Here is a 27,748-nt window from a genome sequence, read left to right on the forward strand (position 1 = left end):
ATGTCGAGGCGCTCGCGGAACAGGTGAGAGGCGCAAGGAGGAAGGCCGCGTACCGGGTTCGCGCCCGCGTACACACACATACACGCGCGCGCACGTACACACACATACATGCACGCGCGTGCACACATACATGCACGCGCGCGCGTACACGCACACATACATGCACGCGCGCGCGTACACACACATCCGCGCACGTACACACACATACATGCACGCGCGTGCACACATACATGCACGCGCGCGCGTACACACACATGCGCGCACGTACACACACATACATGCACGCGCGTGCACACATACATGCGCGCGCGCGTGCACACATACATGCACGCGCGCGCGTACACACACATGCGCGCACGTACACACACATACATGCACGCGCGTACGCACACATACATGCACGCGCGTATGCACATGCACGCGCGTACATGCACACACGCACATGCACGCGCGTACATGCACACGCGCACGTGCATGTGTGTACATGCACGCGCGTACGGGTCGAGGCGAATGAACGAACGGTCGAGAGCGCGCGCGTGGCAGGGAGAGCCGCCTGCGCATGAGTCGACTCGAGTCGGGTGCGCGGAATAAAGAGAGTCGAGCGTGACTCGAGACGACTGCCTGGGGGGAGAGCCTGCGTGAGAGAATCGGTGGCCGGCGACTGAATGGCCGCGTTGGTGAATGAGCCAGTGAGGTGGGTGAGTGAGTGGGGTGAGCGAGGTGAGTAATAAGAGTGAGCGGGGTGAGTGAGCCAGTCAGTGGGGGTGAGCGAGGTGAGTAAGAAGGGTGAGTGAGAGGATGAGTGAATAAGGTGAGCAAGCGGGGTGAGTAAGATGAGCGAGCGTGGTGAGTAAGATGAGCGAGTGGGTGAGTAAGATGAGTAAGTGGGGTGAGCGAGGTGAGTAAGTGGGGTGAGCGAGGTGAGTGAGTGAGCGAGTTGAGTGAGGTGAGTAAGATGAGTGAGTGGGGTGAGTGGGTGAGTAGGTGAGCGGGGTGAGTAAGTGAGCGAGGTGGGTGAGCGGGGTGAGTGAGCGAGGGCGCACGTGTCGGCCCCGAGACGACCTCGTGTCGAGCATCACCGCGTATCGTACAGTACGTACAGTATAACGCATGCTCTTTGCTGCTGCTGCGAGTGAAACTGCACCGCGTGAACTTGTGAAGGGGCGAGTGAGTGTGCCCACGTGCGCCTGACGGGTGAAGGGGGGCTATGTGGCATATGTTGTGCAGCATTGGACAGAGGAAAGTCCCGAGTTAGCCTTCATGGATCCCCGCTGCTACCTAATGTTGACCACCCCCCCCCCCCTCACGTGGCTAATTAGAGCACTTGCAAAATCGTCCCCACGTGTCTGCGGCTATGCTGTGTGCAGGTGTGTGAGTGCTGGGACTGCGTGGAAGCTGAGTGGTGTCGGAGCTGACAGTAGTGTAGAGGACTTGGAACGCCAAGGTCGCCGTCCGATGTAAGGTGGACGTTTAGCAGGCATCTTCTTCGCTGACGAATTTCCACTCTTAACAAAAACTCACCTCTTCCCCCCCACCCCAAGCTCATCTCTCGACCCCTTAATCATCTCCCCCCTTCATCATCTCCCTCCTTCTCGAACTGTTTTCGTTCCTGTTGCTGCTTCACAATCTGTCTCCATGGCGAACCACTCATTTCCAATCTATCCAAATCCATCATTTGCTCGCATTTTTATTGTTTTACTTAATTCACGCATCACAGGTTCACCCATTGCCATGCTCTCGTCTATTTTGTTCACCACATCATCTTCACGATTACATTCTTATGTATCATTGTTAACGCTGTAAAATCTCCTTAGTCAAGGCGCTATGATAATTACGTTAATGGTATCGTGTAGTCCCGAGCAAAAATGCAGGACATGTTTGGTGTGCCTTGTCATTGCCCAAATAAATGCATCCTTGTAAAATTATCCGCGGCTGAGCGGTAAAACTGCTGCAATTATTGACCATATGTCACTCGCCCCCCAACATCGATCAAGTCCCGTGTGAATGGGCTCTCGTCAACTTTAATTCGGCGATATTCTAGGGTTCTGATGCCGCTCTCTCTCAAGAAGGAGCGCCCAATCGTGCAAGCCATTACCGTGATGTTACAATGCAGACCGTTACATAAATTGTCAATGCCTAATTAGCTCAACGCCCCCACCCCCCCAAGGCTCACCTGTTGGGCTATAGCTAGCTACATTATGGCGTGTGTGTGTTATGTACCAGTGGCGATTATCTTAACAGGTCTTGGGCCTCACCTAGGTCGACTTGGCCTCAAATGAGTACCCGGTGCGGCGTGTAAACATCGCCACTGGGGGAGACAAAGGCGGCCGGGCGTAGGCGCTCGCGAACAGCACTTGCCCCCTACAGTGTTGAGGCTACACGGGGGATCTTTGTCCTTGCGTGTTATGTCCGTGTGCGTCTTTGTGTCTAACTGGATCAATTAGCGTGGGTCGTTGTCGACAAACCCCTTAGATAATTATTAGGGGGTTGCATTCATTGCAGCCGATGTCTGGCTAGAGGCGGGCGGGGTGGGGAGTGATGGTGGTGGTGGTCATGCCTGTTGAGTGAAGAGGGGGCCATCCCCATGCTTAGTCAAGCGGGTGACCAAATTCATGAAGTTGGTGACCAAACTGTTGAGTTGCTTGCTACTGCTGACTGGACTGGCGCACAGAAGTGAGAGTCAAACGCTGAGCAAGCGAGAGCGGTGACCACCACCAACGTGTCCCCCCCATGTACTACAGTATACAGTGCTAAGTCAAAAAGCACGTGTTGCATGCAGTCCCAAAGCGAGCATCGTGCCTGGCTGGGCTGGCTTGCTGGTGTTGTCTTTATTGTATAATAAACTCGCGCGATTATGCGGAGATCTCGTTCGACCGGCTGCGCATATATTATGGTGAAGATGTGGAACAGTCGCCTCGGATTGCCTCTGGCGTACAATAATGCAGCGTGTTTGAGTACAGTACGGCGTGGTTATACACACAAAGTGGGAATCCCTTGCTGCTGGTTTTGTAACAGCGCTTCGTTTGGGGGGGGGGGGTACTCACAACTACCAGAGCAATGCACTATTTGGATGTTTATAGTATCTAGATGCGAGCCGCCTTAGCTTTGAGGGGCAGGTCATGTTAAATTAACTGCAGTTTAACTTTAGCTGTATTCTTTGATCGCGCGCACACACTGGCGCAGCATTGTGTTGTTGTAGTAGTATCAGTACTATGTCGTAAACAGTCGTGCTGATGATTGACGGTGCGAGGAGATTATCATTGATAACCATCACGCTCGCCCAAGTTTGCGGGGAAAACTTACAATCGCCTCGGTGGGACGAGAAGACTCCACAAGTTCTAGGGCTTTACAACATAAACGCACAGCAGCCTGGTCACCCTTGGGGGAGAGAGGGGAGTGGGTAGAGAATAATAAACATTGTGGTTGTTAAACCCGGAACGGCGACTTTCACACTTGAACACGTGGCGCGAACAACAACCGAGCACAGTGATTGTTAAACGCCATAAGCACGTGGCGTGCGGTCACTCATCATCATCGCACAGTCATGTGGCCCATGATTAACTCTTGTGCTGCGTGATTAATTATTGTTGTAAATGGGTTTTTTGTGTGTGTGTGTTGTGGGGTAGGCGGGTGGGGTACGCGTGATGTGGAGCGCGCCTTTAAACGTCCCAGAGAAAATGCACGTGTGTCTCAAGAGACGGCGCTTGTGCAAACATTCTTGGACACGTTGCTCATCGTCTGTCCATGTTCTTCGTGCGATTCTCTCGGCTCCGTGGACGGGGGGGGGTTGGTGAATAATGTGGAGTGAATGCTCACGAATTGACATCCGTAGAGTCATTACATCCGTAGTCATACCGCAATAGACATTTACAGCGTCTGCTATGAAATATGCGAGTTTTATTAGGTGTACCTTCGCGCAATGCAGCTATCTAGCGTGATATGACACTTGAAATAAATTACATTAAAAGTCCCAGCCTCCAGAATAGTGGCCACCTACGCAAAAAGTTGTGCGGCAAGTGAGTGAATTAATACATTGGGATTTTTTTTGAACAGCGATTAACTCACGCGAGTTTCGATGTAATGTATGACAAACAAAATGAGGAACTCGGCAGAGAGACGTATCGTAGGTTTTGGCTTTTACTGTCATCGTTGCACAATAATGCCGCCCAGTGAACGCGGCATGCCAAAAGCCAGTGGCGGGAAGAAAAATACGAAAAAACGTGCGTTTTATTTCAAGTGCGTTTACAGTAATTAATGCGAAGGAAAGCTGTTGGCTGGGCTCTCTTTTTTATGGCAGGAAGTAAAAAAAACTGGCACGGGAGTGAGTACTTGTTGGCTCGCAATTTTTGAATTAAAAAAACTTGGTGAAGATGACCGAGCGAGCACTGCAAACGCCCCAAACTCATCCCAGAGTAGAAGAGGCGACAATAAAACCCGCCGCGTTCACTCGCTGGGGTCTTTCGTATGGATTGGTAGCAGCGGATTAAAGATGTAATATTTAGATGTTGTTTATCCACTCAAATTGCCTACGATAGAAGCGGAGTGGATCTCGTCCGCCCCTCCTTTAAAGCTGTGTACAACGTGGTCGATGGTTTGAGATTCGCGGCCGCGTAAACGCGTGTCGAATCCGCTTTGAAGCCACTCGATTAAGAAACTCGAATCAAACAGGCACCGCAGCTCTTGCGAAGACGTCGCTTTTGCCGGGTGGTATTCTTAGGTCTTGACATCCAACGTCGTGATGGCACTGCGTTTTCGTTGCACGGGTGCGCACCTAATTTAAATGGAGTGCTCTTGCCAATGACATTGTAAGGGGTCCAGAGTTTGCCGGTTGCAACAAATGATGCTGGATAATGTTGATCTGGAAAAGCCAGAAGGCTTCTCGTACTAAACATTGTTTTCGTGTACGTGTGGAGACAGTAAGGAAGTGAGCTGTATTATCTTCTTGGTTCTTTGGGTAAAGTCACGTAGAAGGGAAGTAATAAAATAATAAAAATAAAACATAATAAAATAATTCTCACGACGTTTCGGCCACAACGCAAGCAGCCGTCCTCAGGTTGTGGCCGAAACGTCGTGAGAATTATTTTATTATGTTTTATTTTTATTATTTTATTACTTCCCTTCTACGTGACTTTACCGAAAGAACCAAGAAGATGAATCCCTGCAGTCACGAAAGCTTTAAATCGAAATTTGAGCTGTATTATTTTACCTGTAACTGTTGTTAGTATGGTTCAAAGACTGGGCCGGCTTCTTTGGTTTAACATTGATGCATTTTTCTGTCAAGTTTTGAGTATGAATGAGGAAGGTCTTGGTTGAGGATTTGCTAACTGGTTTCACTTTACCTCGTGCGCATTTATGGTCGGTTTACCGAGTGCTGTAAAGTCGATAACATCTACCCCATATAACGTAGTTACAGCCCTTTGAAGGCAGACTTTGGTTTAAGCCAAGGAAAGTGATTTGCTAATCATTATTAAATGCAAGCCACGCTTCCTTGTTCTCATTCACTTTTCTTACACCGACATGCATTTTTTTGTAATTATGAAGTTGCCTGCTGCCATGCCAAACCATGCACAGATATAGTCCGAGGCTTGTTGTCGGTGCTAGGTGTCTTCAGCAACCTAAACATACACAAAAGTATTGTCGAGTCTCGTACTAAGTTTTCGGTTGCTTTGCATGTCCACTGCAAACCCCACTAAGTAAACAACGCGCACCTTGTTTGACTTTTCCGTGGGTGGGAAGGACCATAAAACGTGATTTTTTTTCTCTCTTCACATTGCTATGCAAAGATGCACTGCGACAAGCATTATTTCCTTATGCAGAGCCATACACTATCTTTGCTGTGCATCTTGCCTGCTGCAAGCAGGACACGTAAAAACAAATATGTTATAGTGGCGGCAGAGTTTTAGTAGAAACTGAAAAGTTTCCAATGACAAGTTGCAGAGTAATTAGTTACATAAATAACTGTAAAACGGTTGTGTGCTGTGTAGTGTGTGTTCCGTATGTCGAGGCAGACACAAGACCAAAGCTGTGTACTGCAAATGTTGTGGCTTTCTTGTGCCAAGTTGTGTTTGCATGATCGCATGATCCAGAGTCTTAATTTGTAAATGATGTGCTCTTCAGTGACCCAAAGCTTTGTGAGCTGTAGGGATCAGTACACAGAATCCTATCCACCTTTTTTTGCATGTATTGACGCAGTAGACGACATTACATGTGCGTCTATTAACACCGCCGAGTGTATTGCATGCTCACGTAAATAACCCTATATGCAAAGCCCTTAGCACAAAGTCGTCATTGATGTTTTGATATAGGTGTTCCTGTGTCGCCTTTATGCGTTGAACGCTTTAAGTACACACACACACGCCGTCAGCGGCAAGTAGTGGGGATATTCTCGAGGGGTCGGGAGCGGCCGTGTTTGGTTTGTGTAATGAGTTTGGGATCGCGATAAATCCACCCACTTGGAGGAAGGGGTGCTGATGATGGGTGGGGTGGGGTGAGAGAGGGAGCCGGGCAAGTTGGTGGGGAGAGAGCCCGAGAGAGAAGGGGGGAGGCGGAGACGGTGATTGACCCCGATTAGTGTGCCTTTTGTGTCTTGAACGCGGCGTGTCGACTCGAATAAAGGCTGCCTGCACGCCGATAGACTGTACACAAACACACGAGGCACGGCTCATCCGCTTGGGCTGCCGCGACCATGAAGTTTACGTACGTGCACTTGTAATAATACGTGCAGCCGCGTTTGCTTCTTGCCCGTAGGCTTTTGCAAGATTCCTGTCTAAAAGTCATGAATGAAACAACGCGGGGGGCGCGTGCACACTTTATTTAGCATTCGTTTGGCGCTTGGAAAGTCTCGTTTAAGTGGGAAAGTAACTGAGATTAAAGTCACCGTGATATAGTTCGGTCACGCGCGCACTGTGAAATTCATATAGCCCGTATTTCGGCAATTTGTGTCGGCTGTCGGTGCGAATTTACGAGACGCGATTGAATTGGTCGCAGTGCCGTTGTCACCGATGCAGACAACTAACTGCCCGTTGAAATCGTACAGATGTTCGTGAAAAGTAAAGGTCGCCAAGTAGAACCTTCAACCGCCCAGCGTTTGACAGCCGAACCGATTCTTTAACGCACACATTTTACAATGTTTTTTTTTATATTGCAAATTCAGTCCGAGCTTAATCGTTTGTAAAGCGATGGGCAAAAGGGGGGGGAGGTTTGTGCCATTGAGGAGGTGTGCGATTGCCCGCGAAGCTCACGGCGCGCCGCGGGTCTGCTCTTCCCCTGCAGCACGTGCAGCAGTGACGAGGACGACGATGAGGTGGAGGTGAGAGACCACGACTACGAGACGAGCCTCCAGAAGGAAAGCGGCAAGCGGCCCGGCTCCAAGGCGCGCTGGTCCCGCGAGGAGGCAAGTTGCCGCGAGTGTGTTGTCTCGTGTCGGACTTGTCCCGCTGGTTTCTAACGTCGGGAGTCGAGAGCTTGAAGGAGACAGCCAAGGAGGCAAGTGCTAGTGTGTTCGTCGTCTTGTGTTCTGAACATCAGACTTGTCCCGCTAGTTTCTAACGTCGCGTGCCTAGAGCTTGAAGGAGACAGCCAAGGAGGCAAGTGCTAGTGTGTTCGTCATCTTGTGTTCTGAACATGAGGCTTGTCCTGCTGGTTTCTAACGTCGGGAGTCGAGAGCTTGAAGGAGACAGCCAAGGAGGCAAGTGTAGTGTGTTCGTCGCCTTGTGTTCTGAACATCAGACTTGTCCTGCTGGTTTGTATCGTCGGGAGCCGAGAGCTTGAAAGACACAGCCAAGGAGGCAAGTGGTAGTGTGTTCGTCGTCTTGTGTTCTGAACTTCAGCTTGTCCCGCTGGTTTCTAACGTCGGGAGCCGAGACCTTGAAGGAGACAGCCGCTTCAATGTTCTTCTGTATGTAGCAGGTTTATGAAGTGCATGAAATCATCCGTTGCGATTGTTTATCACAGTACGTGCATTGTACTGTGCACGATGTGAGTATTTGCGAGTTGCGATGACGATATGGTAATGTTAAGATCTAGGATAATGGGACAGACGCAACTATAACAATTAGAAAAATATATATTCTTGAATTAAATTGTGACTCCAAGCATGAGGATTCATGCAATTGTTGAGTTTGGTGTTTAGTATGTTTTGATAGTTGTGTATTTGTTCGGTATTGGGAGAATATATGATTTACCTCAACTGTACCAATGGATTTCGATTTAAAGCTTTCGTGACTGCAGGGATTCATCTTCTTGGTTTTTTCGGTAAAGTCACGTAGAATGGAAATAATAAAATAATAAAAAAATAAAACATCATTAAATAATTCTCAGGTCTGTCTGCACCTGAGGACGGCTGCTTGCGTTGTGGCCGAAACGTCGTGAGAATTATTTAATGATGTTTTATTTTTATTATTTTATTATTTCCATTCTACGTGACTTTAGCGAAAGAACCAAGAAGATGTACCAATGGAATTGTTTGAGCTTCATTTAGGTTATGAATTGTATTTCATAATTTGTGTCGACTTATTTGTGTATAACGTTAAGTCATATTTAACTATTCTGTAGTGCGCCATCTCTCAGTTGAATATAAAACTGTTAGTCTGAATGGGCTCTCATCTGGCTTTAAATGGTCACTTAGAAAGATCATCTGTGCTTTCGTGAATTAATACAGTGTGTTAGGTAATACATTGAATTTTAGTAAAAATCATAAGCAATTGCAATGTGAAAAATAACAAGCCTATAATATATCCCAGTGTATTAACAAATTGCAATTGATAGTTGTATAAAACTTGTATCAGTTACAGACTTGATTTGTTGTTATTTCCTTTTAAAGGTACGGTAAATAGAAGGCTTGACACGTGTTCTTTGGTTGTATCTGTGCAATGTGTGGAATGCAAACACCACGAGTAGCCGATATCCTGCAACTTTAATTTAACGAGTAAGACTGGAGGTTACCCCAAGAATCTGAACACTTCAATGATTGTGCTGCACTACAGAGTTGTGTAACCTCATGTCACGGGTACCTACAGTTGTATATCCTAATCTGCTGCTACAGGTGGTTGAGTCCACATCCTCTTGGAGCTTCAGATTGTTCCTGTTAAACACGTGTATCGATTAAAATGCTTGAAGTGCAATTGGTTGTTGAAAAGGAAAAGTGACGACAGAATTGCCTATTTAGCACGGAATCTTTTAGCAGTTTGTCACTTGCATGACATGCAACAGGCCACACCTATGGCATATACCCAGAGGCATATATGCCGCCCATGTTCTGCAGTGCAGTTAATGCAAATGTCACAACGGGACATTTTATGATTCGGAATAATATCCCTGCGAAGTGTTGGGGAGCATCTCACTGTGGAAATTACGTGACATTTTTAGTCCTGTGGTAAAGTGTGATGGGAAAGTCCCTGTAGTCAAGTTTTCAGATTAAACTTGAAAAATATTGTACGATTTTTGTCGTATTTATTTCACGTTTTATATTTGCACGTAATTTGAGGCTTTGCTTTATCATTAATTCTGTCATCAATTAACATCTTTAAAAACTTGCCTCGAGCATGGTTTAAGCGATCTGCGTGGTTATATTATCCATCATTTGCGACATGTGCAGAGCATTTTGGACAAACCAATCTGACTCATTTTGCCAGCCTTTGTGAGATTTAAATTGAGCCCTGCAATGTTTAGCAGAAGCGGGCTTCAAGGCCATGTGTCATTTAGTCAGAAATGCAACACTGTATTGTATTTATATTATGCTCCTAAATAACCGCTCAAGGATCACGTAGATTTCGAGTCAGTAGTGTTCCTTGCCTAATACAAATAATGCAGATTGCCCAGTACTTTTTGAGTTTATTTGTCCCATTGTTGACACTCGCAGCAATGTCCTTGTAACCTTACCATCTAGAAAAATTTAGGAATGTTGCTTGACCCACCTCAATGTTGCTATTCGTATGCAAAACCTCAAAGAATGTAACGATAATATGGGATTTTTTAATCTACCTGCCACCCCAGTTTGTTGTATCAACTTGCCAATTGACCGCAGCAACCACAACTGAAGATCCCAAGATCTCTTGCTCCGAGCCATCTGAGGATGATAAACTGGATTAATTAACTAATAAATGATGAATTCATTTGTTGTAGTTAGTATCTTCATGAATTAGTCAAAATAACGCCTATTGATTGGTTTTGATGTGCTTTCATTGTGTCAATGGTATGCGATACTTAATTTTCTTGTTACACATTGCGTTGTTTCCTGATTTCCCCTGAAAAGGAGACTCGTAGTGTTGGACTCACTTGAATTAAGTAAACGTTTTGATCTTCTTGGTTCTTTCGGTAAAGTCACGTAGAAGGGAAATAATAAAATAATACAAATCAAACATAATAAAATAATTCTTACGACGTTTCGGCCACAACGCAACGCATACACTGCTTGCGTTGTGGCCGAAACGTCGTGAGAATTATTTTATTATGTTTTATTTGTATTATTTTCCTTCTACGTGACTTTACCGAAAGAACCAAGAAGATGAATCCCTGCAGTCACGAAAGCTTTAAATCGCAATTTAAACGTTTTGACTTGTAGTCGAATTGAAGTGCAAATAGATTTTTTGTTCTCCCTTCAGCAGAGACCTTTTGGCAGTACAGTAATTGTACATTGATGTTGTTTGTAAGCTTGTAATTTGATAACTAAAGTTAACTGAACACCTTTTTGTAATTATACTATCTCATTAAGGCAATTGTCTTACCTTAGACCTTATCATGCCTCATATAAGCCAATGGAATTTACATTCAGTTGCAACTTGAGCATTACCAGGATGTAACATTATTCATATTTGGGTCAACTTATATAGTAGTTTAGATTTTGCAGTGATTTTCAAATCAAGTATACTTGCCACAACAACCCAGAGTATTCAAGATGACATTGACAAACATATATCTTTAATGTACGGCACGAATAACATCAACACTCAAGCTTGTCTCTCAACACTTAAAACTGCGTGGTGGAATAGCTTTTAAGTCTCGATGTATCCCTCCAGTCAAATTTGTTCGCGAGGAAAACTATGAAGCTTTTCGTATTGGAAAGAGCTGCATTGTGCTAATAGCCACACTGTTCTCACACCCAGGACGACCTTTTGAAACGATTGGTGGAGAAACATGGGAATGGCGACTGGAAGTTCATCGCCAACTTTTTTACAGTAAGCACCCCCACCCCGTTGCAGTGACTGCATTCAATTACCTTTTCACCTTTCTCGGCAGTGGAAAAATAACCTTGACCACGTGCGCGGTTTGATAAGTTTCCGTGCTATTTTTTCCCGCAAGTGTTGTGGTGCATTCCGGTGTTCAAGGAACAAGAAGTCAATCGAGGCGTTGCGATATTTTCATTGGACCTGTCGGCGTGCGCTGCGTGTTTTGTCACGATTAACGGGACGCTCTCTTGTCTATTTGAAAGAATCGTTCCGACGTGCAGTGCCTACACCGTTGGCAGAAAGTGCTCAATCCTGAGCTTATTAAGGGGCCGTGGACAAAGGAAGAGGATCATAAGGTATGCAAGCGGGGCCTGTTCACTGTTAATGTGAAAGTAATAAAGTCTTGGTTCCTTTTTGTGGTGAAATAGGGAATTGTTCTACAGTGGGTTTATATATATTTCCCATTTTGTAGGGTTCAATAAAATATTATCAGCACATATCCTGTTCCTTACCAGATATAAGCTTTTATAATTTAATACCACTGCCTGTATTTTAACACGGCCTTAATTCCACGTCGTTATTTCCCGTGTCCCAAATGCATCGCTCCACCTTCTCTTTGGTTGTTTCCTCTTGGCCGATCTGTAACCTTTTACCCATTGTGTCTTGTTCCAGTGCTTTCCCCGCCCAGGTCCATCATTCTCAACAGCGAGTGTTCACATCTTGGATGCTTGTTTGCTTCTTGCATGTGTTTTCCCTTTTTGTCTCATTAACTCAAGCACGATTCGTTTTGGAGTTATTAAATTGGTTTGAAGATAACAAAAATAATGATATTTTTGAACCGAATAATAGTTTGGCAAGATGCTTTTTAGTTGAACGATTTCACTCGGAACGCTATTTGCCTTAAGCGTGTACTAATTTATCCGTGACGGGAAATTCTCTCCTGGTTCGCTTCAAAGAGGGCTTTCGTGTCGCATTACTAGCAGGCTCCGTCATTGACCTTTTCCCCTAACCCTCTGCGCAGGTGATTGAGCTCGTGCAGAAGTACGGTCCCAAGCGCTGGTCGCTCATCGCCAAGCACCTCAAGGGCCGCGTGGGCAAGCAGTGCCGCGAGCGCTGGCACAACCACCTCAACCCTGAGGTGAAGAAGTCGTCGTGGACCGAGGAGGAGGACCGTGTCATCTTCGAGGCGCACAAGCGCCTCGGAAACCGTTGGGCCGAGATCGCCAAGCTGCTGCCTGGCAGGTACGGGCTGCATAGCGGAGTGGCAATGACCGGTCGGCACGCTCGCCACCGAGGGAGGGGTTGCACGGTAGTCGATTTCATTTCCTCAGCCGTCGATTTCATTTTCTTACTGCAGGGTGATGTTTTCTTCGAGCGTTGTTGACCTTAAAAGTGTAATTAAAAGGTGTGGTGTTTGGCGCACCGCGCTGTGGAATCGGGTGATCTCACGTTGAATGAGTGATATCTGCAAACTGGGCCTTGGCAGTCCTCTTCACCATCCCACACTGACCGGCATGGTGGAGTATGGTCGAACAACACCTACAAACATGGTGTGGGGATGGCCTTCATCCAACAGAAGATTAAAAAAGCACCATAATTGTTGTGATATCGTTTGCAAGGGTGGGCTGTTGTGTGGTGTGAAGACATTTCCCCAAATTTTAAAATTACCCAAAATGTAAAAGTACATCACAAATAACATAAAAACTCCCCACTTTTATTATTGATGTTGCTTTATAACAGGAAAAGTAAGCTTTATAAATTTAAAGCCTACTTTACTTTAAACATGGACCCTGACAAAACTGGGAGATTCTAATAAAGTTGACAAATGAGCAATATCTGTTAGATAAATGAACACCAGCCACCGTGCATTCCCTGTTAGAAAGGAGTATTAACGATGAATGTGGTGAATTTGTTTTATTAGAACATTGGCAGAAATGCCAACGTAGTCCTTGAATGTTTAAATAATAGTCTCGATTTTCCTTTCAATTCAACATACTATAGTAATGCAACATAATGCTTTACACTCATTTGTGGACTGTTTAAAAATGTGTGTCTTTACACTGTAACCTTCCCCTGCTTTTTTGATACAAAAACATTTCTGGAAATAATGTTAAAGAGGAAGTACATTAAGTGATTCATTTATTCTGCAAATGTCCCTTTGGTCGTTGTGTTAATGGAGGCAGCATTTGGTTTATGGGAAGAGATGGGGATGATGGCAGAGAGTGGCTCTTAGTCATCATAACAATCAAGTTAATAAAGTGTTAGTACGAACTTTATTTCACATTTCGTTTCGGCACAAAAGCATGTTCTGAATGTGTGGTCGATCAGAGTGTTTAAAATGCAACATTCGTGAATAAAGTCACATGCAGTCCATGCCCCAAGACTCCTTTGAAGCCACTAAACACGAGTTGTTCATTTTAACTGGTGTTCATTCATTCTGCCCAAAAGGACCGACAATGCCATCAAGAATCACTGGAATTCGACGATGCGACGCAAAGTGGAGCAGGAGGGCTACCTGCAGAACTCGCCTGACCCGGGCTTCCAGCTGCCAGCGGCGCTGTACCAAACAACCTGTTCGGGGCCCATGCCCCCTTACCGTGACACCGTGCCCCATCGCTCCAACTGTCCTAACTCGGCCACCTTCCAGTACTACCCATATCCAGAGACCGAGGAGGTACGTGTTTAGCGCCTGACCAGGTAGATCAGGGGGCTAATTAACCCTCTCCCGTTCCGATGACGTAGGGTGTATGTTGTCAGTTTTTTTTCTGAGTCCATTCCGATTACGTACGTTTACATCATCGGATCGGAATCGATTCCGAATGGAATCTGAAGTAAAAGGCCATGCGGGAGGGAGTGTGGCACAGCTTGGCACCAGCAGTCATAGAGTGCGGTCGTGTCGCTACAGTTCTCTGCGGTGACTACAGTACAGTGTCTTTGAAAACAGCATCGCTACGCCTCTCTAAATAAAATTGACGCGGAACCGCTTGCGCGTTCTGAGATGAATCGGTGAATGGGACACCCACCCTGCAACTTGCAGACGTCTTGGAACGGGACAGGGTGAATGTGTGTTGGAGCACTGGGCCAGGATTACCAAGATGACAGTTTTGAACCTGGGTATTTCGAAAACATACTTCAAAGTACCGTGTGCTATGAAGAAGACCTATGGCCTGAAACGCCGTCTAGTATATATTTTTTTTCTTTTAAGGCAGCATTATTGACAAAGTTTGAGTTGTTTTCGTTAATTGTGCTTGTGCATCAATGCCAGTGCAAAATCATCACGTGATTTGCTTAATAAATAAAAAATAATTCCAGGTGTAGCGGAATAAAATGGATTGACAGGTTAGTCAACATGTTTCCATCTGAGCACTAAAAATGTCAGGTTAATGTCCTTGGAATAAACATATGTGTAGCCTAGCTTGTAAGATGGTGCAGTGTTTTAGTGTGGATACAAATCAATTGGAAGTGCTGTAGTCATACATTTAAGAAGCAGTTCTGTAATGTGAGGCAATGTTACCACTGCTTTTTGTAAGTTTTTGGAATGGAAATGTATTTTTCTGATGACATCAAACTGATAGCACAATTGGAATATTCGGAAATAATTTGTCTCTCCCTTGTAAGGAGTTGTGCTGTTTGTTGGTTGTTTTCATCATGTGTGGATTCAAAAATCCCTTGGACTTAAGGTCATGGTCTTCAGATGATCTTGTTTTGCCTCAAGAATGCACTCTGAACAGGACCATTCGCACTTGATTGGGACAGAAAGTTAATACTGAACTGAATGCAGTGTGTAAAAGTGGATTGGACTTCAGTAAGTTCAGTGCAAACACTGGAAATGGTTTATTTGCCAAGCACAGGTTCTTGTCCATATATAAGAATAGGGCCATATTTAAGGAGCTTTTATTATTTCAACCAGGTTTAGTTAGTAAATGTGTGTAGCCAAATACTTAGTTTGAAGTGCAGTGTGTTCTTTGAAAGTCAGCAACTTGAATAGCCTATCTTGCAAATGTTGTTTGGCTTCAGTTTGTAGAAACAGGATTTGTAAGCACTCATATTTTTAATTAACGATAGCATTCATATAATTTAGGCTCTGTTACTCATAACCTTTGAGTCACGTGTGTGCTTATTTTTCTTGGATTGTTTGCTCGCAGATGGCCGCTCAGCGTCACAATTACCAGGTGTCTGTGCGTTTCAACATGACCGGCCAAGGAATGAACTTTCAGGTTATCTCTTCACACTGCACAGTGTGACCACGCACCCTTATACATGGTGGCATTTGCGCTTAATTTATATGTGTAAGTAGGAATTTATTTGCAAAAGAGTTAAAAGTCTCCTCGCATTGGTCGTCGACATGATCCCATTCCGCGTTCCAACACCACCGTAAATCTGTAAAAAACAAAAACTCGTGCCGCCTGTACACATTACCACTACTCCCAGTGCCTCCATGTGATTTCCACTTTACGCCCTCCTTTAATGTTTGATATTTATGGCTCCGATCACCAATAAATGTTAGCTGCTCGCTCACCGAGAGTATATTTTTGATGATTAAAATAACCAAATTTGCTTAAAATTAGTCAAAACAATCCCTTTGTAGCCTGTAACCCAAGTTTCAGCAGTATTTGAGCCAGTGACGGGCATGAGTTTTTACTTAGGAGTCTGGTGACGCATGCTGGTCAGAGAAATGCACTAACTTGCTCCCCTTTTGCGACACCAGAGCCTCCGATTAGCGCGGTTGGCTAGATACAGTGCGAAAGAAGTTGAACATACATACAGAAGACATGGCCTCTCCTTCACGGGGGGTTATTTGCGCAGTGTCGCGTCCCCATCAAAGCTGCAACAAAATGCCCACTTTAAAAGTGCTTCTCGTGCCCGGGTCACGAACATGAGTCTACGGGGGGCTTTGTCCGCCGCTGCGAGGCCGTCTCGGGCAAGCAGCGCCAGGAGCGGAAAGTCAGGCAGGCAGTTTTGGTGGCCCGGCAGGGTGAAGGAAGTCGCCGTTTTACGGTGGTGACGGGGGGGAACCTGCGAGCCCTCGCCATCCCTAGGGGGGAGAACGCTAAGAAGTGAAGCGCTTAGCGGGGTTCGCCTGGGCCCCAAGTAATCGTGGGTGCCACGGTGGTGAGATGTTAAGTACCTCGTCTGGCACACAGGAGGTCCCGGGTTCGATCCTGTTGACGCCTGTATATTTGGAGTTTGCGTGTTCTCCCTGTGGTCGCGTGGTTTTTCTCCGGGTCCTCGAAATTTTCCCTCCATATGTAGAAACATGCTTTTAGGGTGTTTGGCTGCTATACATTTACACACATTGAGCTACTTCATTGAGCTATCATTTGTGGCCAGGTCGCTTCTGAAACAGCTACATAGCTCAGTGGGCTTTAAATTGTAAAATAAAAAAAACAGTTTAATAGTAAGAGCGGGCAGTCCCGCTTGCGTGCCATAACCGCAGTGGCCGCGGCCGCTGGAACTCCCTCCAAGAGCCTGGCTAGGGGATAAAAGTCTATGTGGAATCACAGTTCCACCCGGGAGGCTTGAGTTTTTGTTTTTAAATATTTCTGGTGGCGATGGAACACGCAAGTGGAGAGTGGAACATGTTGGTGGTCACCAATGGAAAGCTCAACATCATTGGGCAAAAACCTAGTTACATGTTTTAAGAGATTTTAGGGATTTATATTTTTAAAGAAAATTTAAGAAATCTAGCCATGTCCAGTAAGAACACAAGACTAATGCCATTCAATTTCTGAGGTAAACATCGCCTTTGCCAATTCCATTAATGCGTGTTTTGCATTGTTTTTCGAACCATTTCGCCTTTGCATAAAAATGTCCTGTGTTTTGTACCTGCACAGAATTGCTATGGGGAGGAAGAGGACCCAGACAGAGAGCAGCGCATAAAGGAGCTCACCATGCTACTGATGTCCACCGAAAACGAAGTTCGCGGAAAACAGAACTTCACGGTCAGCATCTCCGTGAATGAAATCCATGTTATTTTCAGTTTCTTCAATTTCTTCACCACCCAGTTCAAAAAACCCTCGGTTGCATTCTAGACATTCTCGAGCCACGCTTGTGGTCTTGCCGCACCCAGCAGTGACCGAGCGATTGTGTCTGCAGATGGAGTATGGTGGGGGCTGGGGCTCTGCCCTCCTGTCTGACCACGTCATCTTGTCAGACGGCAGCCTGGCAGGCCCGCTGGGTGGCCCCGAGGAGCCGCTAGCGGCCTTCGCGCATTCCCAGGGGCCCGCTTGCTCTCTCGCTACCAACACGAGCCCTCCCCAGCCTGAAGGCGCACTCACACCCCCAAGCTACCTCTGCCTGGATGGACAAAGCAACTTTGGCAGCTCGGAGACGGGTTATAATGTGCACGTGCCGCCAGCCTATCACGGCATGGACACAGTAAGTGACGTTATTTTCCTTCTAGAATGCTTACTGGCCAGTAGCGTCATACATAAAGAAAATAGGTCTGGGGGGTGGTGAAGGTGCATAACTGTTGATAGATAGTACAAACGACGTGTGTGAGATAGACACCAGCCTGAAAAATTGAGGTGGTCTATCAAGCCATCGGTTAGTTGATAATGCTGCATGGATTTTCTGAATGGTATCTCCCTCCTTTGCGTGGCTTTTCTCCTCCATACCCAGATGTCACCTTCCACGTGAAAATATTGTGTTAACTTTACTCTTGTATAATTATAAGGTGTGTAAGCGATTCATCGATTAGCCAATTAACAATTCTTGAATTCCTGCGTGTCTGAATCAATCATTTAAGCAAACAAGACAACAAAAAGCAACACACTACAAACGGCATACATAAACAAGACTAATAAAAATCGATTCTTGAATGCAATCGCAACCCCAAATTGTAACAGTAAATCACATTGCTGGGGAGTTGGAAGGGGTGTGACTCATTCTCTACCTAACAAAACACAAAGCTCTAAAATTGGTTGACTGACCGAGATAACCTCTCACTGGCACTGGGTCCAGGGTTGGGTGGTGGTAGTCGGGTGGCTACACTAAACTACAAACTATACCACTTTTTATTTTACCAGGTAAAGCCCACTGAGCTATATAGCTCTTTTTCAAAAGCTACCTGGCCACAAATGATAGCTGAACGAAATGGCTCCTCATGTGGAAATGTATAGCAGCCAAATAGTCAAAGCGCATTTCTAAATATGAAGGGAAAAACCGGTGGACCTGGAGAAAAATCTACAAAACCACGGGGAGAGAACATGCAAGCTCTAAATATACAGGCGTCGGGATCGAACCCACGACCTCCTGCATACCAGGCGAGGTAGTTAACATCTCGCCACCGTGATGATGAGAGAGAGAGACACGCAAACTCCAAATATACAGCAGCAGGCGGCGTCAGGGTCAAGGTCGAAGCCACGACCTCCTGCATACCAAGCGAGGTAGTTAACATCTCGCCACCGTGGCTCACACGTTGCCCCCACGCGTCCAGGAGCCGTCCTGCCTTGGCGACCTCCACACGCTGGAGTTCCTGGAGGGGCTGGACCGTGGCCACGCTGACGGCGACACCGCCGCCGCCGCCAGGTTGATGGTGGTCAAGGTGGAGGCGTGCGACTCGGCGTGCAGCTTCGCCGGAGACGAGGGACCCGGCGGCACGGACGGCGGCAAAACGGACGGCACGCCCGCCGTGGCGCCACCAGGCCTCCTGCGACGCGCCCGCAAGCGCCTGAAGAACGGTCTCCTCGAAGACTTGTGCTCCTCCGAGTTCACGCCAAAGGGGACGCCGACAAAGTCCATGCCCTTTTCTCCGTCACAGGTAAGGTTCGACCTTGTCCGGCCGGGGTTTCACCTTTGAGAATGTGATTCCCAAAAATATGTAGTTTTTTTTTTACATTGAGCAAAATTTGTATAATCTTGTTGGACAGGAGGTGTGGGTTTTGGAAATCCAGAATATTGAAGTGGACACTGTGAAAGAGTTGCAGCAGTATCGTCTTTTTTACTGTTGGGTTTTATATACAACCTTGAAACATTCCATTTCCATTATTTTTTTTCGAGCCAAACTTTCTTGTGCTTCATTTTATTTATTTGTATGTGTGTGTTCGTATGTCTAATGTGTGAGTATTCTGCACTTGTTTGGATATGCATATGCTACATGCATGGCATATTCTTACCTTTTAGAAAGGGCCTTGAATTGTATAAAAGCACATTATATATTGTAGTGGCAATAGAAATGCCGTTCCTATAACACTCGCACGACTTCTCGAAAAAAATATGACTTGCATTTACACAACAAACAAATAGCAAAAAATCTAGCTACCCACCTTACATTCCACCCCAACAAATGCTTTACAAATCACACTTGACCCTCAAATTGCACCCAACCCATTTTACCGCCGGACGCACATAGTCAGATAGAAGGATAAGCGGTGCAGGCAATTACTGTTAGTCATCCCCTTGTCTCGCATTCTTCTGCTCCCCCCCCCCACCTTCAGTTTCTGAACACGTTGATGCCGCTGGATTTGCCCTTGTTGACGGACTCACCAACGCTGACCTCAACGCCCGTGTGCGAACTCAAGGCGGCGGCGACCACCCCGACGACGGCGCGGGACCACGCGTCGCGCGTGCAGAAGGAGAACAACGGGTAATGGGGCTGCGCACGCGGCCGCACACAGCGAGCCAAGCCCAAGCTCGCTTGTCCTCACCTCCGCCGTGAACTCGAGGCGGGACAGATACCGTCGCCGTGTTTCGCGGCACGGCTTTCTCTCTCGGTGTTTTTTTTTGTGGCCAAACGCTCTTGGGCCCCCGATTCTTTTAGTCGCCGTCTGATCCGCATCACAGCAAAGGTGAAAGTGAGTTGGAGAAGCGTGCTACCGTGTAGTAGTAATAACAGCAACGTTCAACCCTTAAGTTCAGTCAGCACCATACAATTGTTGCAGCAGTTATGTATTCAGCAACTATGTATTCTACATGAATGGGTGTTGTGAACCATTTCATTACTTACGTGTTTATTTATGTGTTTGACTTGGTGCAATTTTCATTGTATGAATGCATAGCTTTATAAGTGATGCTTGCTATGCATGTGTCAATTGACACCCCTGAACACCCCTTGCAATGGTGTATCCAAATGAAATATTTAAAGAGGGTAGAAAAACAAAACTTCACAACTTAAAGTACTGAACCACAAAAAACAGTTCCATAAAATATTAAAGTAAATGAGAGCTTACTTTTTAAAGTTGGCAGCCATCTGTAAAAAAAATACCTTTATAGCTCATCGGATTCCTCCAGTATAAATAAATATTCTGATTGTGTACAGGCACGTGTGTTGACATGCACAGCACGCGAGCGATTGTTTAGTTCATTGAGTCGTGCATTTATTTAGTCAGTGCTTAACAGTTGCATCATCGCCCAGATCATTGTGCTCGTGGAGGCAGTGCAGTGCTATTATGCTATAATGGATGGAGATACACATTGCGCTTGTACAAAAGGTTTGTAAATAAATAATAAAATGTGCCTGCATAGCTCGTGAGGTTGGTTTGCCTCGTGCAAACATTGTAACGATGATGTAAAGTCACTGAAGGCACGCAGGATAATCAAACTATTACTTTGTGGTGCAAGTAGGTATATATGAATATATCACATTCGCACAATTCCAGTAAATGCCAGTAAAGATAATGTGCATTGTTCATTTTCTTTTATTAATACTGATGATTCTAATTCCGGTAAGGTTTTTTTGCGTGTACAAGTACAATATCGGCTTTTTAAAGTTTGCTCAGGAAAACAAAAACTTACTCCATAGGCTTTCTCAAATCAGGCAAAAGATCATCAGTGCAATGCATTATCATTTTATTGAGAATTGAAGGTGAAATAATAGCTGTCCTTTTAGGGTAACATTTAAACATGTTTGCTCTGCAAACGTGAGTTGATACAGGTGCTTTACATTGACAAGAAATGCTAGGGCAAATAGTTGATGAACCTTTTTATAACCCGCTAAGACCGTGGACCTTTCAGGGCGTGTGTGTACTCTCCTCGCTTGCATGAGCGCATGTTTTTCTCACGTACGGGATACGCAGAGGTGTGGCAGTCGCCACAGGTGGGCAGGTCGTGACCCTAGTCAATATTTCCCCCATCTCCTTCCCTCACCGCTGCGATCATTAATCTTCAGCTGAAAGTGAAAACACGACAAGCTTCACCGCCGCTGCTTTATAATTTTCCCCCGGCCACTAAACGTACACAATTTGCAGTTTTAAACACCCCCCCTCCGCCCGCCCCACCACCTCCTCCTTCTCCAAGAGTTGTGTACCGTGAGCAAAGGAGAAAAGAATATAAAATGAGAGAGAGAAAAAAACAACCCAGCAAAGCAAACATTTTTTGTCCAAAAATATATTTATTTTTTATATTATTTGCAATTGCCCAAAAGCGTTTTTTATTATAGGCATCAGCCGTGGAGAGTGGGGGGAGGGGTACTGTGTGTGGGCCCTGTCAATTGTCTTGGCCACCTGTGTGGAAAGGCTAGCGAGGTGCTGGTGTTTGCTCAGGGAAAGGCGGTGTTTGCTCTCCGTCCAGCACCACTCGAGTAATCCTCTCTGCTTCGTGCAATTGAGACACTGATCAAAGGACCTTTGGTCATCGAACAGGAGGAAATGGAGAAAGTAAAGGTGGGGTTTGTGGATGGGGCTGCTGGCCAAGGGTTACACAGGCTGGTTGATGGGCAGCCTAAAGCAGGCCTCGAGTGGCGTTCAGCCGTACAAATAGCCCGAGCCTTGTGTGCGCCTGACATGCCTTCAATTAGGGTTTTGGGTAGCAGTGTTTGTTGCTCTGCCTTACATGGAGAATCATCTGCACGTAATTGATATTTTTAAGAAAGAGAAATTGGGAAAAAATATTTTTACATTTCACTTTAAGAGCAATCAGAATTTATATATTTTTGCGTGACATGTTTCAACTCAAAAGCTTTTGAATCAAACGGACTTTCACGGTAATCGAGAGTTATTTTTCTGTTTCACCTTTTTAGATTCCGGACACCGAGGAAGTGGGTGGTGGAGGCGATTCCCAGAACCCCGACACCGTTTAAGAATGCACTCGCAGCTCAGGAGCGGAAGTACGGGCCTCTCAAAATACTGGTACGCGAGGAGGAGGCACGGAACAGGATAAAAGCACCTTGTGAAGTCATAACCCGGGTCACGTTGCAGCCTTGCTCTTGGTTTTATTGCCACAGATAAGGGTCCCACAGCTGTGGTGCATTGTGAATCGTGCTCCTTGGACCTAAACGTTACCAAGGAACCATTGCCTGAAAATGAACGAGGTTGTTTTAAAGGTCGTTTTTATAGTCCCCCATCAAGACCCAGGTGTGGTTGTACACACCTGTAATCAATCCAGTGACCTGGAAGTGGGGTTGGCAGATCATACAGACAGGGAGTTGTGACATGTGTGAGACACCAACGTACAGGGTAAAATAAGGTGCCTGCGTTGCAAAAAAACGTTGCTGACCAATCGTTTTTAGTGTTTTTGAACACTCCTTTTTTCTTAACAAAATAAATTGCCTGTGCATCTCATGTCCATGGCCCCTCCTGAAAGTATGCATGAGACTCAGGCTTTCTTGGGCGAGCATATAACGGTTGTTTGAACTGGACGCGATTGAAATATCCCGTCAAAAAAATGTTTAGTTTGTAACAGGTGCCTTCCTCTGGGTTCTATTCCAGCCGCAGACCACGAGTCAGCTGTCCGAAGACTTGACCGATGTGGTCAAAATAGAACTTGAGCACGGGTCGGACTCGGAGGGACACTTTCTACCCGTCCACATCAAGCGCGAGGTAGTGCCTCCGTCGCCGCCAGCGATAGGAACCGTGCGCCACGCTCGGTGGACGTTATGTGCGATGGAACGGCGCTCCGTGGTGGCGGTGCAGGCAAAAGTAATGGGCCTTGTAAGGTTGAAGATTATATTTCTGCAACAGGGGTTTTGCCTGTCAGAAGAAAAAAGTGTCTGTGCCTGAGTCATAAACAAAGAGCACATCTGTATATGACACCTCGCCATGAAAGGGCTAGTGTTCTCACAGCTCCAATGTCTTTTATTGGCTTCGTAAACCGAGTTGTATTATAGCATGATGACAACACTGCCGTATAATGTAGATTGGCTAAGTTATCTGTTACGGTATTCTTCATTGACTAGAAATGTTATTTTACTCTTTGTAATCCACTGGAAGCTAAATAATGTGTTAATTGCTCGTGCGTTGCTGAATCGGCCATACAAGAATTAATTAACATGTATTCTGAAGCTCGTGAAACGTGCGATGAATTGCATGTATGAGAAATTATTAATTAGATGCATTATGAATGCCAATATTTTAATTTAAGCTAAAGGAACGAATATACCAGAACAACTCAGACTGGATAAATGAGACGGAATAAAAAAAAGGGTAGAAATAATGAGATAGACGATACAAAAGAGCGAGAGGGAAGAAACGTAAGAGATGGTGTCAACAATACACGTGAAATACTACAGATGAGACGAATGAGGCAAGTACGAAGAGCGGAAATTAGATGGTGGAGATGGAACTGGTTCTTGAACTGCGACCGCGCATCATGACGGTAGCAGCGTGACGCTAAACACTTGTTTGCGTGCGCATGTTCCCCTGCACTGCCGCTGCTGCACGCAACAGGCGGATTCTCCATCCCAGTCGGCACGCCGCTCCCTCTCTCTGGACGTGTGGGAGCGGTGCAGCCCAGAGCCGTCGCAGACCCTCTCCCTGCTGCCCGACGCCGAGGGAGGGGCGCTGTCAGGCGTGTTGGTGAGGAAGCAGCTTTGCAAAGTCCCCCGACACTACCACCATCCCGGTCTTTCTACGGCGGTGGGCGTGGAGGAATCGTGCAAATCCCTTTTGCCCGCAGGGGCTGAGACAGAACTGAATTAAACATAGAACTTAATTTCCGTTTATATTTGTGCAATAATGCTTGATGGAAGATTTACAATTTCTGGAAATGCAAAGTGTTAAACATGGGTTTTGCTTGTTCAGGAGTGATGACTAGATTGTTGCCTCCACCTTCGCTGTAACCCTGCAATGCAGGACATTACACACTTGTACTTATTTCCATTGGATAACCTAGTCTAATCAATCAGAAGGGTAAAGGATGATGAAGTGCACTTGCATTTATAAATATGCACGAAAGAGTTGTCCTGCTGTCCCTTTAAGATAGTGTAGTAAGTCTTAAATGAAGTGCAAACAACAATGTTTACTGTGGTCATAAAACGAGTACAGCCTGCCAGGTGACCCAGTTGAGGTCACCTGACTCTGGTGCATGGGAAACCTTTGGGAGTGGTGTAAAATACATTTTACGTATTTATTACTTTTTATTGCTTACCTGGCAAAGAACTTGAACTAGGTAATGCATTGATTGGTTGACCACATTTGCAAAACCTGGTCATGCATTAGATATTCACTCACCAGACCCGGATCTGTGAGGTCACGTCACAAACACAGCTTTACCAAGGAAAACTTAGAGGAGGATTTGGGCCTCCCCTAAGTTGACTCGGCCTCAAAAGAGTGTACCTGGTGCGATGTGTAAACCTCGCCACTAGGGAGACGCAGGCGGCTGGGCGTGGTGCTGGCCACCCAACCCTCTTGTGCCGTTCCGACCTTGATAGGTGCTCGCTAATAACGTCTTTGTAAAAAAAGTCATGCAAATAATATATCGAATGAGAATGATACGATCTAATCAAGTAATACTATGTGTTGTATTAGTAGGGATCGCTGCGTGGTAAGACAAATGCAATGTGCGTAAATCAGTGCTACTTACGATAACCCGTTTGTAAAACTTTGTTGACCGCCCCTGCTCTGCGCGTGTGTGTGTTCATGTGTGTGTACATATAGACAAAGGGGCTGTTGGTCTCGGGGGTGGAGGCAGAGAGAAGGGAAGACCGAAGCGCGGGCTCCGTGCAGAGGTGGCGGCAAATTCCAGTGGTGCTACGAACGCGGACGGAGGGACACACACCCTCGGTGAGCTCAGTTCCTCCCCGCCCGCTTCCCCTCCACGCTCGCGGTCCTTAGCGTCCACGCGAACTCTGGAGCGGTACCAACGTAAGCTAAGGGCATCGCGTGTCCTTGGCGTGCTCTTCTTTAAGAACGTTCACATTATTTGAAGACACCTGCGCAGTTGCGCACACTTGGTGTGCTGTGGTTAATCAGCGAGCCTCTAGCACATTAAATAAGCAGGTAACTATGCCTCCTTCACCTATCTTGTCCCTCCATGTAAAAAATAAGTTTTGTTTTTTTACATCCCATTCGCTGCACAGCCTTGTGGGTGTGGGTTTGGTTCATTGGTTCAACACAAGAAAACTGGACTGGTTTTGACATGCAGTGCCTCATTAGCAGCATCAGGCTTGCTTGTGTACTGCCAGGTGCTTAGAGGCACATACCATCTACGTTAGATGAGTCCTAGTTTGACGAAAAATAAGAATAGGTTTTACCCTTTCTACGCAAAAAAACAGGAGGTGTTTAGATGTTCAAACACCAAGGCATCAAGTCTGCATTAACCACACATACTATGTAACACAATGCAAAATAAATTATTAGTGTTGTCATGGAGGGTATAAGTAACAAAATAAATCTCCTTTATATATCTGTGCTTCCACCTAAAACTAAAGTAGCCTTTACACATTGACTTATGCTTTCCCATGGACGTTGGCTAAGCTTTTGGTGCATGTCTATGAAAGGCCAACGCTGTCAGCGTCCAGGTAAGACGAGTGGCATACGAAAAGATTGTATCCCGTCCGTGGTTACTTTAAACTGGAGGCAGAATGCCGTTGCAAATTGAAGTCCATGGAATTAACCGCACAATTTCCCCAAAACCCGCATGTGATACCCGAGTGCCGAGCAGAGTGGATTTAATCGCATACGCTTACATCACAATTTACGCTGCCTGCCACTTTGTGATAACAAAGCTAAACATTTGCACAAGTGTCTGCTAAACTTTTTCTGCTTTTTTGTAAAATCGGGAACATTTTAATTATTCATAACAATCGCCGATCGCGTTTACGCATTCTAAATTTACATTGTAATTGCTAACGGAGTCTTAAAGGCAAGCATACATTGACTTTGTTTTAATTGTATTTGTTTTGGGAAGTAACGTTGTGCTCTTAACTCCCTCAGCACTTTCCTACGCTCTGCATGTCGGATCATGCGTGGACCCTGCCTGCCGAGGTCATATCTCAGTGAAACACCTCGCCCCAATCGCTCAAGCTCTTAACAGAACAGAGCTTAGACCACCAGGGCAGATTCGCCTCTGCTCATTCTTGCCCCCGTGCATTCACACACACTCTCGCACAAAGGCAAGCGCGGACGGTGAACACGGGACAACGCGTTTAGCCACACAAAAGAAAATCGCGTCCGTCAGACACGGTCGAACTGGTGCCCGTTGCGTCACCTGTATTTGCTTTAAGCGTGAGACTGAGAAAGCAGGGCTTTTCCAGGTGCTTCCATGCGTATCCGCTGCCTGCCTGCCACATTCTCATGCTGGCGTAGACATGAATGTACACTCATTGACACTCGTGTGGTTGCAAGCATTCCTGTAAGGACATGACACCTCAACTCAGACCGAGGGCATTCAGGGGCCAAAAAAAAAATGTTGTGCCATGAGGGCACGGCTTCCGCTTAATTTTAAATCCCTCTCCCATTTTTTTTTGTCCTTTGTGCTCATGTTTGCCTCTTGCTAACAGAATCTGTAAAAAAAAAGTTACTAAAACCCCTGCACCGATCTGCCTGCGATGTGTATGCATCGTACCCTCACCTCTGTAAAATGAAAATATTTAATTGATTTGTACTGGGGTGTGGAAAGGAATGGTTTCCTCTTGCATACAACCTTTTGAATTGCTTATTTTCAGAAGCGGAGACTTTCCGGGTAATTTGAGAGTTTTATTTACTTTGTTCTGCTTTGCACTACTTTTGCTGCCTTTAAAAAAAAAAATGTGTTCTTCACTCTTGGTGTTGGTTCTCGGTGTGCTCATGATTAACAATTCCTTGTGTTTTTTTTTCCGCTCCCCTGTTTCACCCGACTTTAACATTCTACCCAAATCCTACGTATTTGACCAAAATCCTGTCTGCTCCCACTCGGTCATTCCTCTGCCCCTTGCACGACTTCCACTCTCGTCGCTCCTGGCCATTTTATCTGCTTCTACCGTCATCTCCCCAACTCACATCCCATCCTCCTTCGGTGCCGCTCTGCCGCTCTCTCCCCCTTTGGCTTCTTCCTCTCCGCCTCCCCCCTTTTCCCCCTCCACCTGCCACCCTCCTGTCGACCCACGTGACCCCCTCGCCCCCCTCGTGAAGCCGGTTTCCGCGGCGTCTTGGGAGATGACGCCGTTGGGCAAGACGGCGGAGGAGCATGCGGCAGTGACGGAGCAAGCCCGCAAGTACATGAGCAGCCTGGTTCCTCGCAGCCTTTACCTGTAGCCTCGTGAGCACTCCCCCCACCCCACCACCGAAGCCACTCGCACAGACGCCGCTTGGCCTGCCAGTTAGACCCGCGGAGCCTCGGTCGCTTGCAAGCTCGAAGGGCGCCGCTCGATTGTCCCGTTCGATTTTCAAGCAAATCTATCGCTTGTTTTCCCTTTTCTTCACCCCATGGTGAAATTGATTTAAAAAAGG

At 46.1% G+C, this 27,748-nt stretch overlaps 1 protein-coding gene across 1 annotated transcript; it reads left to right on the forward strand.

The window, feature by feature from the left end:
* On the forward strand, window positions 1-27,748 carry MYB (MYB proto-oncogene, transcription factor). Its single transcript, XM_078866604.1, has 17 exons — window positions 1-23; window positions 1,368-1,457; window positions 7,273-7,393; window positions 11,103-11,174; window positions 11,429-11,521; window positions 12,187-12,407; window positions 13,614-13,839; window positions 15,311-15,382; window positions 17,000-17,107; window positions 17,262-17,543; window positions 18,604-18,927; window positions 19,604-19,752; window positions 22,123-22,231; window positions 22,811-22,921; window positions 23,768-23,896; window positions 24,977-25,102; window positions 27,431-27,748. Exons 1-17 carry the CDS (start codon window positions 1-3, stop codon window positions 27,551-27,553), a joined length of 2,379 nt encoding a protein of 792 aa, XP_078722730.1. The 3' UTR covers window positions 27,554-27,748.

This window comes from Lampetra fluviatilis, chromosome 22 (genome assembly GCF_964198595.1).
Source record: "Lampetra fluviatilis chromosome 22, kcLamFluv1.1, whole genome shotgun sequence".
NCBI classification, from domain to species: Eukaryota; Metazoa; Chordata; class Hyperoartia; order Petromyzontiformes; family Petromyzontidae; genus Lampetra; species Lampetra fluviatilis.